The sequence below is a fragment of the Gouania willdenowi genome, chromosome 19, assembly GCF_900634775.1.
Source record: "Gouania willdenowi chromosome 19, fGouWil2.1, whole genome shotgun sequence".
In the NCBI taxonomy this organism is placed as follows: domain Eukaryota; kingdom Metazoa; phylum Chordata; class Actinopteri; order Blenniiformes; family Gobiesocidae; genus Gouania; species Gouania willdenowi.
In genome coordinates, this window is record NC_041062.1 from 23,998,943 (window position 1) to 24,015,080 (window position 16,138).

A 16,138-nucleotide genomic window follows, 5' to 3' on the forward strand; every position below is an offset into this window, starting at 1 on the left:
TATGTGCGGGTTATACCCACGGGACGTGCAGTGGGATGGAGAGCGAGATAAAGTGCGTGTCAAGTGCAACATTCTGCGCACCATCCGAGCGGAAGCTTTAAACTTCTGCATTAAAAATAAAAGCAGGGTGTGTCGCGTAAAATAAACTAAATGTATGATTTAATCTGAATAGTGAGGTGTTTTTACTGAAGTAAGTTTGTATTTGGATTTAAAGAAACATCTGGATTAACCAGCTGCAGAAAAACACACCGACTGTTTCCATTTAAATGAATATCAATGAGCATGTTTATAGCATGTGTTTAAAAGTTGATGAGAAGTCATTTATTTAAGAATGGAAGCCTGAACACACACGGTGTGTTTCACTCTCTACAGTTGAGCCCAATGCGCTGTGACCTCAATAATCCTTCCATGCTCTTATTCTGACAGCGCTCCACCGGAACTCCCGATTCTGCACACTTGACGGCTGGTGCTCGCGCTGACGCAGGGATCGGATGCTCGCTCTCTCTCTCTCTCTGTCTCTCTCTCTGTTTCTCTCTCTCTCTCTCACTCTCTCTCTCTCTCTGTCTCTCTCTCTCTCTCTCTCTCTCTGTCTCTCTCTCTCTCTCTCTCTCTCGCTCTCTCTCTCTCTCTCTCTCTCTCTCTCTCTCTCTCTCTCTCTCTCTCTCTCTCTCTCTCTCGCTCTCTCTCTCACTCTCTCTCTCTCTCTGTCTCTCTCTCTCTCTCTCTCTCTCTCTGTTTCTCTCTCTGTCTCTCTCTCTCTCGCTCTCTCTCTCTCTCTCTCTCTCTCTCTCTCTCTCTCTCTCTCTCTCTCTCTCTCTCTCTCTCCACCTGCTCACTTAGTTTCTAGTCCAGGTGTTCCGCAGTCGGCTCGTGTCGCTCCTGCTCCTGTCCCGCGCGCACGGACCACGCGTGACTTTTAGTGTTGGAGCGCGCACCGTGAGATGGATGTGTGCACGCGGAGCCTGGCTGTGCTCTGATCCTGGTCCTGGTTCTATGTGTGTGGAATAGTTCTCTGACTTGTTCCGCTGCTGCTGCTGCTGCTGTGGTCCGTGCTATGCGCGTGTTATGCGCGTGCGTTGGAGATTACCTGGTGGACCGTGCACATCTGGATTTTAGCCAAACCGATGCTTTTCTGATCGTCTGTTTCTTTCTTCTGTGCGTGATGTGCGTGGAATGAAAACACAAACACAGGATGGATTTATTTTGGGAAATATTCATTATTCTTCAGGCAAACGTCATCGTCTGCATATCAGGTGAGTTTACGCGCGCCCCGTGCGTGTGCGTCTCGGACTTTGTCTTTAACTTTGTGCTGCTCGTGATGTCTGTGGGTTGTGCAGCTAAAGGATGGATTCACACCAAACTCCACACGCACACGCACACGCACACTGCTTTGGCACCTACAGGTACGCGCTTCGTGAAGCTCAGTGCGCGCCACCATTTGACGCACGAGCGGCACCAGGAGTGACTGGGGAGGAATAAAAGTGATGTTTATTTGGGCTGTTTAATCCTGCACCGTTAGTGTGCGTGGCTCAGTCCGTGCGCACGGCTGAGCGCGTGGCACACTGCGGTGCTCGGAGTGGAGCGTCACTCCTCCACTGCTTCTGTTCACCTTCTTTCATCCAATCCCGTCTTTGTTCCAGTGAATGTTTTAAGGTTTGAGGAAAAGTAATTTTTTTTTATCCCTTTCTGTAAAAGGAGACAATCTGCTTTTTATTACCACAAATATTCTGCTGTGATCCGCGTTCATCATTTTAAATAAATAATCATGCCTTTCTTTCTTCATCCTAATCAAAGCTCATTAATGACGTAAATGTGGGAATTCACAATATGAGCGTGTGCGTAATTTTACTGCATTTTACGCACCATCTCTGCTGCGTGCGTAAATGCTCAGTGGAAGGAACGGATACTCCGTTACACTGTCCGATGTGGTGGCCCCACCCTCCAGTGTTTTCCTGCAGAAAAATAAACTTCAAAAACCATTGAAATGTCTGGAAAAAGATGGGAAATCGATTAAAAATGTTATGGATTTAAGCACCTTCATGATTTTACATCAAATGGAATTATTGATCATAACGTGTTTCAGCATGGGACAAGTATTTTATGACGAACATAATCATATCTCTGATTTTATTATTTAGTTTTTTCCATGAGTTTTAATTACTGATAATGGTGTAAATTGTGTTGTGTTGTAACCTTTATTTAGACCTAAAGCAGGGGTGTGAAACTCATTTTGGTTCAGGGGCCAAATATGGAGCAGTTTGATCTCAAGTGGGCCACAGCTTTAATGTGGGAAACAGAGTTATATCAACATTTTTGTGCCATAGGTTGCACAAATATGTAAATAGATAAAATACAACATATTTAAGAAACCAACAGTATCCAACAATATATCAGTCCCAACAGGGTCTTCACTTTACTTGTGACCAATTTCTATTTAATTAAAGGAAATATTGTCATAATTTTAGGAAAATTGAAGGTTTTTGTAAGAATTTTGAGCATGTTCAACTAGGGCTTGGCGATATGGGCCAAAATTCATATCTCAATATTTTTTTCTCTCAAAATGACGATATACGATATAAATCTCAATAATTTAAATCCATATTAACTCTGACCACAAAGACAGATCTGGGTTAAATTTGCTGATGCAAAATCCCACACAGACACATTTATTTTTAAATGAACAAACAGCTGCACAATATGTGCAACTTTTGCCTTTTTCTCCTGCAAGGGACAGCAGGTGTGAGTGAGTTCTGCAGTGTGGCATGTTTAGGGGGAAGGTCTGAGGAGTAGTGAAAGCAGCGACTCCTAAAATTACCATTTTAATACGAAATAAGCTAATAGAAAATACTTTTTCTAATTTTCTATATCGACAAAATAGAAAACTGAATATAAACAGTTTAACGTTAACAATAACTGCAATCATGTGATATAAGCACCGGGAAAACTGTGAGCACCTGCAAATATTGTTGAGTTTCATTTACACAATGATTCATGTTTTCTCTGTTGTTTTTACTTTCCCCTGAATTGGAGGCTCCAAAGGGCCGGATTTGGCCCCCGGGCCTTGAGTTTGACACGAGACCTAAAGTTTATGTGAACCCCAAAAACATAGTATTTGAAGTTTATTTTTACAAACTCCTGTTTTCCAAAGTTTTATCCTCTGAAAAGTCACTTTCTGACCAACTCTACACAAACAGGCTGATTTGCTGCTTACTTATGCATATTCATGAGTGGGCGTGTCTATAGACGGGACACTGGCTTCCTCCTCCCTGCACGGTGACGTAGGGCCAGAGGACGGCCCACCCTCCTCCCCCCCACTCTGTAGCCGAGCTCATGTTGGGGCGGGGCGTTCCCCGGTATATACATAAACTGTCTGTTTACATGTCAATCACGGCAGAGAGCTTCCTGGAGGCGTGGCTTCTCCAGCTCAGTGTTATGTCAAATTAGTCATCAAAGTGGGAACGTGTCATCAAATTGTTTGTGTTCACCCTGCACAAAAAAGTTTATTTAGCTTAATATGGACCTTTTAAACTACTTCACTCCTAATGACTTTTAGCTGATACACACTTTATTTTCTTAAAACATATTGGACACTTTGATATATGTATGTGGTTACTTTTTATTAAACTAACTGAATAACTTAACAGAATCAGAATCTGTTGTAGAAGCAAAAGTTAAACTTTTTGTTGTTTTTGATATTGGTGCTTGCATTACAGTTTAGTTACCATTTATTTGTTCTCACAAGTGAAATAAATGAAGTAAATTGTATTTCATATTATTTTCTACTTGTAAAGGTGAACATTTGTAATTGTCATGAGGTGTTGTATTGTTTTGTATTGTGACATGTGAATCCTGAATCAATGTTCAAACATGTTATGCATACATTACTTCATTTCCCATTGTTCTGCCAAACTGCCTGTTAGCTCCTCCCTCTTTCTAGGCAATGGGAGGGGACAAGTGGAAGCCCCTCCCACTTGTGAGTGTGCACACCTGATTCACCCACAGTGACACAAACCAGTCAATGGCAGTGATTAATGTTAGCTTAGCAGCTACAAAGGAAATAGTTTACCTTCAACTAGGACTTAACTTTGATATAAAGACTCTTTAATGTTTAAAGAACATCTGGTTGGAACCTGTAAATAACCACAGGTTTATTATAAACTTCTGTTACTCTGACATCCATTCAAAACTAATCAGGAAACTTGGATTTAAACATTGTTTCACGTGGAAACTTAAGTTAAATGCATTTCTTCTTCATTTATATGTGAAGTTTGGAAAATTGTTTATTGTTTAACAGGAAATACAAATAATGTTAATACTTGTTTAGTTTAAAAATGTATGAAGCTTATTTAAGGGACCATGTTAACTGTGTAGTTAGAACTAGATTCATATGAAATACAAATAAGATAAAACTGTTAAAAAATACCTGAGTTAAAGTGTTACTTTTACTAATTTGATTTTGTTAATAACATCTGATTAAAAAGAATGATTCTACATATTTGATTTGTTTCTTTGTTAATGCTGGGCAAATGAATACTATACACACACGTTAAATACTGTTAATATTTGGTTGTTAAAATGCAAATTAAAATCCCAATTATTTATTATAACTGATTAAGATTAAAAGTAGAAATCTTTAATTAGAAAAAAAACTACTGATTTAAAACTATAGAAACTAAATAAAATACAAAGTTGAAAATCTAAATTTGATTTCAATGGTTGTTGTTGTATTTTCCTTTTGAGGTTTTTCACTTACGCTGATGAACTACAAACAACATCCAGTGAAGAAAAGTTCTTTAAAGTCAGGAACAGCACAACATAGAGATTGACTTGATACCCAGAATGCATCAGTTTGGTGGAGACTCCACAGTAGTAGGCAAAATAAAGTAGAAGGCTAAAACTCACGGCCAGAAATCACTGCAAAAATGATGCGAAATAATGGCTTTTGGTGCGTTATATTAGTGTAAATATGGTATATTCACTGATCATTCATCTTCTCTCTGCCAATACCAGACGTTAACGTGCTTTGGGAGAGTGATTCGACCCGCTGATGGGAGAGGCGGGGAAAGCTGCTGCTGCTTGGTGAAGCATGAGATGAACTCACACAAGACTTTGCACGAGATTTAAAAAATGGCCACTGACACAGCGTTGAAAAAGTTGCTCAAAGTGTGGAAAACTTCAATCTTTCATGGATTTTAATGATTCTTTCGGTGCTAAAAGGATATGAAATCATTTATGAACATGTTTAAGAGTGTTTCAGAAAGAGAGTAGTAGGCGATTCCGCCCACCGCCTACGCTTCGGGACATCCCTGAAACTCGATTGGTGGATGAACTTCAACATTGAATTAGTTTTTATCTTTGGACGTTTTTGATCACACGTCACTGAAACCAGTGTCAGCCTAAAGTCATTGATCCACACGAAACCACGTGTTACCTACAGTATGTGACGCCTTCTGAACGAGGTGGAATCAATATTTCTAAACACAATTGATTTTAAAATGTGTTTCTAATTTTAAAGCTAGCATTTTAAAATGAAGGTAGAACGAGTTTAGCTGGAGGGGAAATTTAAAGTTTGTGTGAAAAATGAATCAAGCCATAATCAATTAATGAAACAAAATAAATATTTGGATGTTTGTTCAGCGGGATATAACGGCTGGGCCATCAATGTCGTCTTTTAATCCTCTGTAGTTTGTATCTATTATTTTTCTAGATAAAACATAGCTTGTTTCTATTTTATATAAGTATTTCAGGAAGAGAAAGTTTGTCACATTGTGTACGAGAATTGACATTTCTCTTAAAAACATGAATACAATTTTATGTAAATGTGAGAAATTGTTCCAAATCATGTTTGTGAGGCTTTATTCAGTGAGATTAACATTTCCAATTGATTTTGTGGAACAAAATAATTAAAAAACTGAACAAAACAAACAGCAATTATGACTTTCATTTTAGGAAGTAAATTGCGTATATTTTCCATCCGTTTTCCACATTCACAGAGATCTAGATATAACCAGCTGCTAAAGTCTCCATTCTGTATCACAGACTAAAAATAAAAAAAAAAAGTGTGTGGGTTAGTTTTTAGGATGTTTGAAGATGAGGAAACCTTTTCAACACCTCATGGTGTTCACAGCTTGTAGGAGTACATGTAAAGGGTCTGCGCTGTTGTTTAAAGCAGGAGCCCCCCCCCCACACTGTTAGATGTAGAGCAGCAACTAACAATGACTTCAGTAGTCGACTCATCTATCCATTATTTTTCTGTTTTGATACACATATTTTAACACCTGCTTAAATCCTTCCACCTGTGTACACCCTGTTGTACTGTGACATAATCAGAAAGGAATTAAAATAATGACACAAAACATGTATTTGTAGTGTAGTTGTTGTATTTAACACATAAAATATCATTGATATAAATGATATATCAAAAACTTAAAGTCTAAGTTGTCTTAAACAAAGTAGTAGTAGTAAACAAAGAGAGTAAATAAGTCACTTTAAAAAGCTGCAGCTGGAGGTAATGACTTGATTTAAGTTTGATTAGTTTAAGTTCAGTGTTTAACATGCTTTGAGACCAAATGAAGCCTATTATTAAATAATATACTGTATATTTCAACCACAAACTGTCTGATAACAAACACATTAGCATGTGATTAGAAACTAAAGATTGGGTAAATATCAGCGGTAGTGATGTCACTCCTCTCTTAGTCCGTGTATAAACTGGGGCTACCCCCCCCCCCCACCCCCCCATGTATCTCGGTTTTGCTTTAATGAGAACTGAACTTCAGAGTTTGTTTTCGTTGAAAAGTTCTAAATTTTAGGTCGCGTTAAGCTTCTTATTCTGTTTTTTTCCTCTCTCCTCTATTCTTCTTCTTCACTGTTTATTTGCACAAAGTTGGTGGTGCAACACTGCCCCTATCAGTCAATGTCAGGCACTGCAGCAGAAAGAAAGCAGGAAGCGGCTGCGGACTGGATTTTATCATGAATTTACAATATAAACGCATCCGATATTATATAGTTGACATAATCAATTATGTCGACTAATCATTGCAGCCTTACTGAGATGTACATTTCCTCAGGTTAATGTCTTGCTAATAAAATCATTTATTTTAGTAGTGATGTAATGGAATTCTAACCTTGCCTACAAGATGAATCCATCTTATGCTGTTCCCGCCTTTGTCTTTCGAAGCCGAACCGAACCGGTTCCAACCAATCATGATGCAGTGTTGTGGTTTAGGGCGGGATATCCGGGTGTGACGAAGGCAGAAGCTTTGAAGCAAAACTGGTGCATGCGCAGTTGCGGGGAGAGGAACGAGCTGGGCTACCGTTATTAGCATAGCTCCAAATCAAAACAGAAAGATGTCGACGCATGAGGATGAACGTGTAGAAGCTGTTTTAAACTCAGTTTTAGAAAAATCCAGTGTTTCCTTTTTGAAAGAGCAACAGCGAGACGCGCTTTGTGCATTTTTGGACGGTAAAGACGTATGTTTTCACCAGCGGAGCCAGAAATGCAATGAACACTGAACATTTGAATAACAATTTATTTCATTGTTTTAGTTTTCGGCCTTTTTCATTTTCAGTTTTCGGTTTCGGCAAAAAATTTGTATTTCAGTGTATTTTAGTCTAGTTTTAGTTAATACAAATTAAAAAAAAAAAAAACAAATCTGCTGAGGAATTGGTTAAAATAGGACTTCAGATGATTAAAAAGTTTACATATTCTAGCAGTTCATAGCATAGGAAGGTAGGGACTGAGCACTTTGCATGTTCTCACTGTGTTTGTATGGCGTTTTCCTGTGTGTGTGTGTGTGTGTGTGTGTAATGTGACCCATTTGACACACAGTAGCTGGGTTTCCATTACAGATTTTCTCAAAATAAAAGCGATATTTCTAAATGTCGACAAACTTTAATTGTGCTTTGAACGTGTTTCCATTAGGGATGAATTAGGGATCGATATCGGTCGATATTGATCCGTTATCAGCAAGAATCATACATACTTTTTTATTCTCTCTTTTCTTTAATAAAAAGAAATATTGACTTATTTTGTAGTGTGGAATGTTAGAAAAGACTTGATCAAGTGATGTCACTCAAACAGAACAATATTCAGCAACAATAGGGATGAGAAAAACTGACCCATTTTTTATTAACCAATTGGTTACATACATTTTGACCTTCAACATAATATCTACAGTATTCTACAATTAAATAAAATGAATAAAAAATGAAAAATTAATAAAAAAATCGGAAAATCCAGAAATTTTTATTCCAATATTCGTTTTCAGGCTAATATCGGACCCATATTGGATCGGAACACCCTAGTTTCCATTGAACATTGTTGTGTAGCCTGGTAACTCTGGTTAAATCTCATCCTGCAAGACTTCTCTGCAGGAAGACGGATGCTCCAAACATCCTTAGAACACCTTATTCCTTTGTTGTTTCACGTCTAATGTGGCACTAATAATATTTAAGTCAAATGATAAGAAATGTCTGGGTCTCCTCTTCTGTTCACACGTATCCGCGTCATGTTTTCTCAGAGAGCAGTGGTCATGTGACCATGTACGTCACCCTCCATGACGCTTTTTTTGGGGAAAAAGTGTTTCCATGGCACTTTTGCGACACATTTCAATATTGAAACTTCTGAAATTCCTCCTCGTGAAAGCGTTAAGCGATTTTTAAAAAAAGGTGTTTTCATTACCAGTTTTTATTGCAATATTTAGATTTTGTGCATTGCCAAGGGTAATAGAAACACAGCTACTGTGACCAAAAGTGAATGAACACAAATATGTTTTGTAGATTGGTTCATTTCACATCATATCAACGCTAATCAGAATGAACCTCTCATTAAAATAAATCATATCCAATTATTTCACTGTTTATTCTATGGATTTTAAGTCTTTTTTTTTTGTCTGTTTGCAAATGTCATGAATAGTATAATAATTTAACTGCTGTAAATACCAATACATTTAGACAAATGACTCATCTGTACATGAATTGAAGTCGTGTTTCCATCAAAGCAGATCAGGGCAGGTCCTGTGTTGGACTTCCTACACAAAGGTTGCTTTGCGTTAGCTTTTCTCATGTCCCGCCCACTTACACACAGTCGCATCAGCTCCCAACAAAGAAATCAATCCTGGTTAAAGTTTGCATTGTCGCTTGTTTTTGTCCTTGTGTCGTTGCAGTTCTTCATGGGTAAAATAATGTGGACAATAACTATAATAAAGATAAATGTTCTTTTCTATTTCAGTCAGGAAATCCTTGGAAAGACTGACAAGGAGCTAAAATCACTCAGAATATTGGAGGAATGGAAAATAATTTATTGTTGTGTACATAGTTTGGTTCCACTATATCAGGGGTTCTCAACGTTGAGTTCAGGACCCCATTTGGTGTCACGAGGCACTGGGAAGGAGTCATATTTTAACCTATTTTCATCACATTCTTTCCATATTTTTGCACATTTTAATTCATTTTTGCTACATTGTTCCCATTTCTGACACTTCTCCATCACATTTCAATGATTTTTCTGCACTTTTTTTCCACTTCTAACACATGCTCAGCACTTATAAACCATCTTCACCACTTTTCCACCTAATGTCACATATTTTGACCCATTATTGTCACTTTTAACCTATTTTCACCATATTTCATGATTATTTTTGCCAATTTAACCACATTCATGATTCATGCCCATTATTTGACAGTTTAAACTGATGGTTTTTGATAATTGTTCCAATAACTACTGTTTATATTTATTATTATTTTTTCTATAGTGTAATAGTGTAAACATTAAATGTTTACACTATTAGAGAGAGCACAGTTCACCAAGTCAAATTCCTCGTGTGTATAACATACATTACTTGGTCAATAAAGTTGATTCTGATTCAATATTGAATCCTTTTTTTCTGCCCACTCTAAATTGCAACCTTGAATCAATTTTTGTGGTTTTTAAAAATCCCATTTCACCACATTTTCCACCATTTTTTGTGACTTTTGGTGATTTACATTTTTTAAATTACTATATACTATGGTGCAAATCATAATAAACTTCCTGGATAACAGTGGATATTGTTCAGATTAGGGCTGGGCAATATACAGTATGGAGAATCGAGATATATTGAGTTTTCTATTTTGGCAATATAGACAATATCACCTATATTGAGATTAACCTTTTTCTTTTTTTTTTACTTGTTTTGCTTTATGCAGTCACAGTACAAATCACATCATACAACTATATAATATAAATCTTAGAGTACAGTTAAACAGTGTTTTTGTTTTTATATTTCTGAGATATTTTATAGTTTGTTTTGTATTAAAATCCTTGTTTCAGGAGTCGCTGCTTTCTCTACTTGTAAGAACAGTGTGTAAAGCTCATTTTTAAGAATCACTGCATCCTGACCCAGACCTTCATCTAAACTAGAACTCACTCACACATGGTGTTCCTTATTGGAGAAAAAGCCAAAAGTGGCACAAATTGTGTATTTAAACCTCTTAAAGGAGCCATTTTGCCTCATCTCACCTGGATTCAAGTCCTTCGAGAGCTGAACAAAATACCTTCTCAATGAAGACAATAGTGTGTGTAAAATTCTATACAGTTAAGATTATATTGATTAATGTTATGTAAAGTGTAAAGATTTATTTGAGCATTGAACATATCAAGTATACTGATTAGGCTGGCATGTTGGCAGTTAAATCAAACTTTCCTCACACAAATGAAATCTTTATTTTCATCCAGAATAGTTTATTTAGTTTATCTTACCAGGGATTTAAAACTTAAGGTTAGCCACAGGTGCAGGAACGTTGATGGTCTGTATTATTCTCTCTCTCTCTCTCTCTCTTTGAACTTGATTTGAATGGATGGAAGTCACTCATTTACGTGGTGGAATGGGAGCAGAGCAGCGTCAGACTTTAAATGCAGCCCGTTATCTCGCACAGTTGAGCGTGGATCTCCGACGTCAAAGTCTTTTCATTGCCAGGACTTTAATCTGTGATGTAATCAAGAGGAAGAGCTTTGGTATGACTGCGCTGACAGTGAGTCTTTGGGCGCTGCCACAGCACCCTGAGGTGATTTCATGGAGACAATCATCATCATCTCATTCTAAAGTAGAGGTTATCAGAGTGGACATGATGTACTTCCATTTACCTGCTTTAAGATAAGGGATTCATCTTTCCTCCTGCAGCTCTCTACAGGGTTTGATGGTTTGATGGTTCAGTACCAGTGACAGTCAGAGGTGCTCAGTGCCAACAGCTGAGGCAGAAACTACCCTGACCCCCAACGGGGGGGGGGGGCGGTATGAGCTACAGCAATGACAAATACATGAACTGCAGCTATGGAGGACATGCACTGTGTTTGTCTCTGATAGATAGTGATACTCATTAAAAACATGTGCCATCTTTATCTTTTTCTCCTCTAAGGGACAGCACGTGTGAGTGAGTTCTGTAGTGTGGCTTTTTTAGGGGAAGGTCTTGGTTAGGACACACTCAGAAATCCATCAAACTGTGCTTTTCATGCTGTTCTGAGAAATAGTGAAAGCAGCAACTCCTAAAATGAGTGTTTTATAACAAAATAAGCTATAAAAATACATATTTATCAATATAGGCGATATTGTAATTTTCTGTATCGCCAAAATAGAAAACTTGATGTATCTTCAATCTTGATATATTGTCCAGCCCTAGTTAATAGTGAACTACAGTTTAGATAATTTATGAAAATGGAATAGTTGTGTCATAATAATCTGAACACATTAAACTTCAGATGAAGCTCTGCATGTATTTCCAGTCACATGATCATATGTAGCCGGAGAATTTGATTGGGATTATGAGTGGAATTGGAAATAATTGTGCGTTTGTCACACTTTGTAGACCCTCAGTCACACATCCTCTGATAAAAGAAATAGTGTATAAATGCATGTGAGGCATTTCCCTGCCAAATACAGGATACATGATCCTTTTTTTCCAATCACCAAAAATTGTATGCCATAGTATGGGGACATTATTGTAACAAAACAATTTTATTGTGCGTAATATAATACGTAAGTCCTTATTTTCATCTGTCCATAGAACCACTTATTTGTGTGTTTCAATCCGTGTGTGTCGTATTACGATTTGTAAAAGAAGTGCGTAATCCATTCCATGTGTTTGTATGTACATATATATGCGTGTGTAATGGAACCGGGACACTCTATTGGTTGTCTTTGTACACGTGACTGTTGGAAAACTTTTGGCGAACAATATCTGTAACTCTTTGAAACTTGTAACTCGTGCATTACCGCTAGCAACCACCAGTCACCAGGTCAAGATTTTACTTATCGGCTCGAGTGCAATGTCAGCTGTGTGGATAAAACTGATGAGAGTTTAACTCATTCAGTGCCAGCCGTTTTCAGAATTTCTACCCCCCCTCAGTGCCAGCCGTTTTTTGAGCATTTTGACTGATTTTTAAAAACCAACAGAATATTTTGTACTATGACAATCTGAAATCTGACACCAGATTCTGACAGAATAAAGTCTCTACTCTCATCAGAAAAAATCATTTTGTTTCTAGCTAGTTTCATTCTTTCACACACATCGCCTGTTTGTGACAAAAAGCTGAGAAAAACGGCATTTTTTTTTTTTGTTGCTTTAGTAACACGTCAACATTGGTTTCCTTCTATAGAACTACAAAAACAACACTGAGACCAGGCTTTTGATGGCAACATTATTATTTTACTATCCATGTCAGAGATTTCTGACTGTATTTTGGCATTCCTCCAAGTCTCTCCCCCCGTCAATCACACAGACGGAACTTCTTCTTCCTCCCGACACGCAGTGATGACCCGTTTGGCCCGGTTAGTTTATGGTTTTATCTCATGCATGATCGCAGCATAATCAATAATCCACTCAGGTCTACACATGTTCTGTGTTAGTATGTGGTGCTGTGAGCTGCTGGATACTTCACAATATCACTCCTTAGCGCCATAATCTCCCTCGTCCTGCTTCTTCCTCCTTAGATAATGGTAGTATCAATGGCTAATCTCTCATTTAAAAATGCGCTGCTGCCACATTCAGGGCACAGTTGGTCACTACATCACCCTACAGTTTAGATATGGATGAGGGACCTCCGCCAGGGTGTTTTCTAGTAATCACAGTGAAAAAACGTAAATGACGTAATATTACGTCAATGGCACTGAATGAGTGAAGCAACATGTAGTGGAAAAAACAAGCGCTCTTACCCAGTATTAGACTGGACGACCAGTCATTTATTAACACAGGATTCAGACCTCACTAGCGAGGTTTGAACCACGGTATGAGTTTCCAGATGATGTCATCGGGTACACATGGCCAAACCTTACATCTGAGATGGAGGCATGTCTTGATAAAGCTGATGCTCGTCTGGCTGAAGGTTGTGGATGTGCTGCTTTACAAATATATACAGGCTTCTAAAGGTGGTTAAAGTTTGAAATCAAAACCATAGAAAGGATTATTAAAGGAGTGTATCCGTCCTAGAACAGATGGTATTGGAGATACAGTATGTGTAGCTGTCATCTCCATTCAAGCCCCACCTGCCCACCGTTTAGTGTTGGTTTTGGTTAGTCTAGTACAGTGTTTCTCAAATGGGGGTACGCAATGGCACTACAGAGGATAGAGAGACAGGAAAAGGCTTTACAATGTTTATTTTTAGTTAAACAGGTTAATAGTTAAACATTTTAAGATATTACCAGCAACTCACTAAGCGACAACAGAAACACACACAAAAAAATGAAATCAATTCAGATAGTTTTTTTCTGTTTCCCAACGAGAATTCAGCGTTTTCCATGTTTTGGTTCAATATTTAGTTATTACAGATAACTAGAGGCCCTAAATCATGTTCAAATCCAAATCACACCAGACAAATGTAAGCTTTGACTGTGGTAGATAAACTAATTACATACTATATGTTTGACTGATGCATGATTTCTAACCAGTGCATATAAACAAACACAAACGTCATGTTGACAACTAATCTATGTAATTCTCCAGTCGTGTGTTAAAGAACAAACAACGCTGAGTGTTGGCTTTGCAGAGGAAAGTGGTCCGTTAGTAATCTTTAGTTCCAATGATCACTGTCTACACTGAGGTCTGAAGGTTATGCAGAGTAACCGAAAAGAAAATGTCAAATTTTCATTGCCTTTCAGCACCAGAAATGCAACTATATCCAGCGAGTGGAGCTTGCAGCCAAAAATGTGGCCTCCTGGGAGGACAAGGGTCAGCTGGTGCGGACACATGCTCGCTACATTTTTTTTCTTCCCACACAACAATTTCTTGTAGTGTTTTGATGGTTTGCCCTAGGTGTAAATTAAAAACCTCTAGCATGGTGGCCTCTTCTGGGCTGATGTTAATGTCAGGTCAATCTCATCTGAAGGTTCGACTCTCAGGGCTCAGGCTCCAAATTGATTTGTCAGCAGCCGTTAAGTAAACATTACTGTTTTTTTCCGTAAATCATCTTGAACATATACTTTTGGTCATTGTTGTCCAGGCCTTTCCTAATAAATCAATGCAGTGATATTCAACCAATGTGGACCATGAGCGTTGAAGTTCTCTGAGATAATTCAAAGAGAACTTATTGCCGTGAAATGAATTGAGTGCCTTCAGTGCAGGGCCGGCCTGTTATATAGACAATATAGGCAAATGCTAAGGGTGCCATACATCTAGGGGGTGCCAAATAGGCTGAGTGAAAAAAAAAGGGAATTAAACAACCAAAGCGCTGATATTATTTGGATCCTAAACTTGATAGTATTATTAACTTGTTATAATGACATAAAAATGAGTTTTACTCTTATTTGTGCAGTACCTCTGTGAACTGCAATTGTTTAAGTTGAAAGTGTCTATTCGTACAGTTGCCATACGGACAACCTTCGGTCCTATTGGTACGTTTACCAATGGATGTAACGTGTTAGGATTAGGTTTAGTCTTAGTCACGTGACCTAAACTGGCCAATGAGGGGCGCTGCGTACAGATAGAATGTCAGTATATTGATACAGCAACTGTACTGATAGCCACTGCCGTTTAAGTTTGTGTTCATTACTGCAATTTTAGTATTATAAAGTTAAATCTTGATGTTTTGGATCTTTTTACAAAATGTAAATGTCAATAAGGATACATGAATACTTGATAAACCAAACCATCTCTAGAAGGCACTTTAAATGTATCTCTCTTTTTTGTAGCAAAGTTATGAGTAACATTACAACGGTTTATTAGGGAAATCTGAGCACTACAAGATTAAAGTTGTACTATTTTGAGAATAAAATTTTTAAAGGTTAAATTTGTAGCTCAAAAGTTTGATTTGATATCTATTGTAAACATTCTCTTATTGACTTTGTCGGAAAAAGATTTGTGCATTGCATCGTGGGATCTGGAGTCCTGGAGGCGGATGCATATAAGTGTTTACCGTGATTTCTTGTGTTTGCCAAAGTGACTTCCCAGCAGACGAGAAGTTGTAGCAAAACAATGGCAGATGTTCATTTTGGGGTTTGTGGAAAAAAACTAAAATGAGTTTCTACCTGAAATTGAATGTCTCGCAGAGTGAGGTGATATCACAGGGAATACCCTGAACAAACTACAACAAAATGGTGTTAAACCAATCACTGTCCTCCTTTTCTGGTGACAAAACACAACTAATCCAACTTTGGACCAAGGCCTAAGTTGGATTGTGTTGTCGTTGTCGTGCCAACAATGATCATTTTCACTTATCCCTACACAGACATGACAATTGCTTTTTCTCATGATGTCCCCACGTTTTGTCACACTCATGCACAGGGACTAACGACTATTTTAATAGTCAGCTAGTCATTGATTATTGAAACGACTAATCAGATGACAAATTGTACAATTATTTGCTCTGTTGCTACAATCTTTTAAACGTGGCTTGGGTAAATTACGACAACTACAAACAATAAATAAACCAATTCCCAACCTCATTTATAATGAAATTATATTCTAAAAAAAAATAAAAAGCAAAACCAACTGCATTAGTGTTTTTACTGTTTAATATAAACCACTGCTGCTGAATCTAGTTTATTTTATAACTGATAATGACTTAAATAAAGTTATGGTTGATAAATATCACTGATTTACTAAAATTAAACCAGATCAAGTTGATGATTTAATCATTAATTACTGAGATCATTACTAACAGCATATT

The 16,138-nt window shown here is 37.7% G+C and overlaps 1 protein-coding gene across 1 annotated transcript in view; it reads left to right on the forward strand.

Annotated features, from left to right (window-relative positions):
* The first annotated feature begins 778 nt into the window (after nt 1-778).
* Nucleotides 779-16,138, forward strand: part of ca10a (carbonic anhydrase Xa) — a 387,959-nt gene continuing 372,599 nt past the window's right edge. The window contains exon 1 of the mRNA XM_028476950.1: nt 779-1,253. Coding sequence (XP_028332751.1) covers nt 1,193-1,253 — 61 coding nt within the window. The 5' untranslated portion in view covers nt 779-1,192. The remainder of the gene's footprint in view (nt 1,254-16,138) is intronic.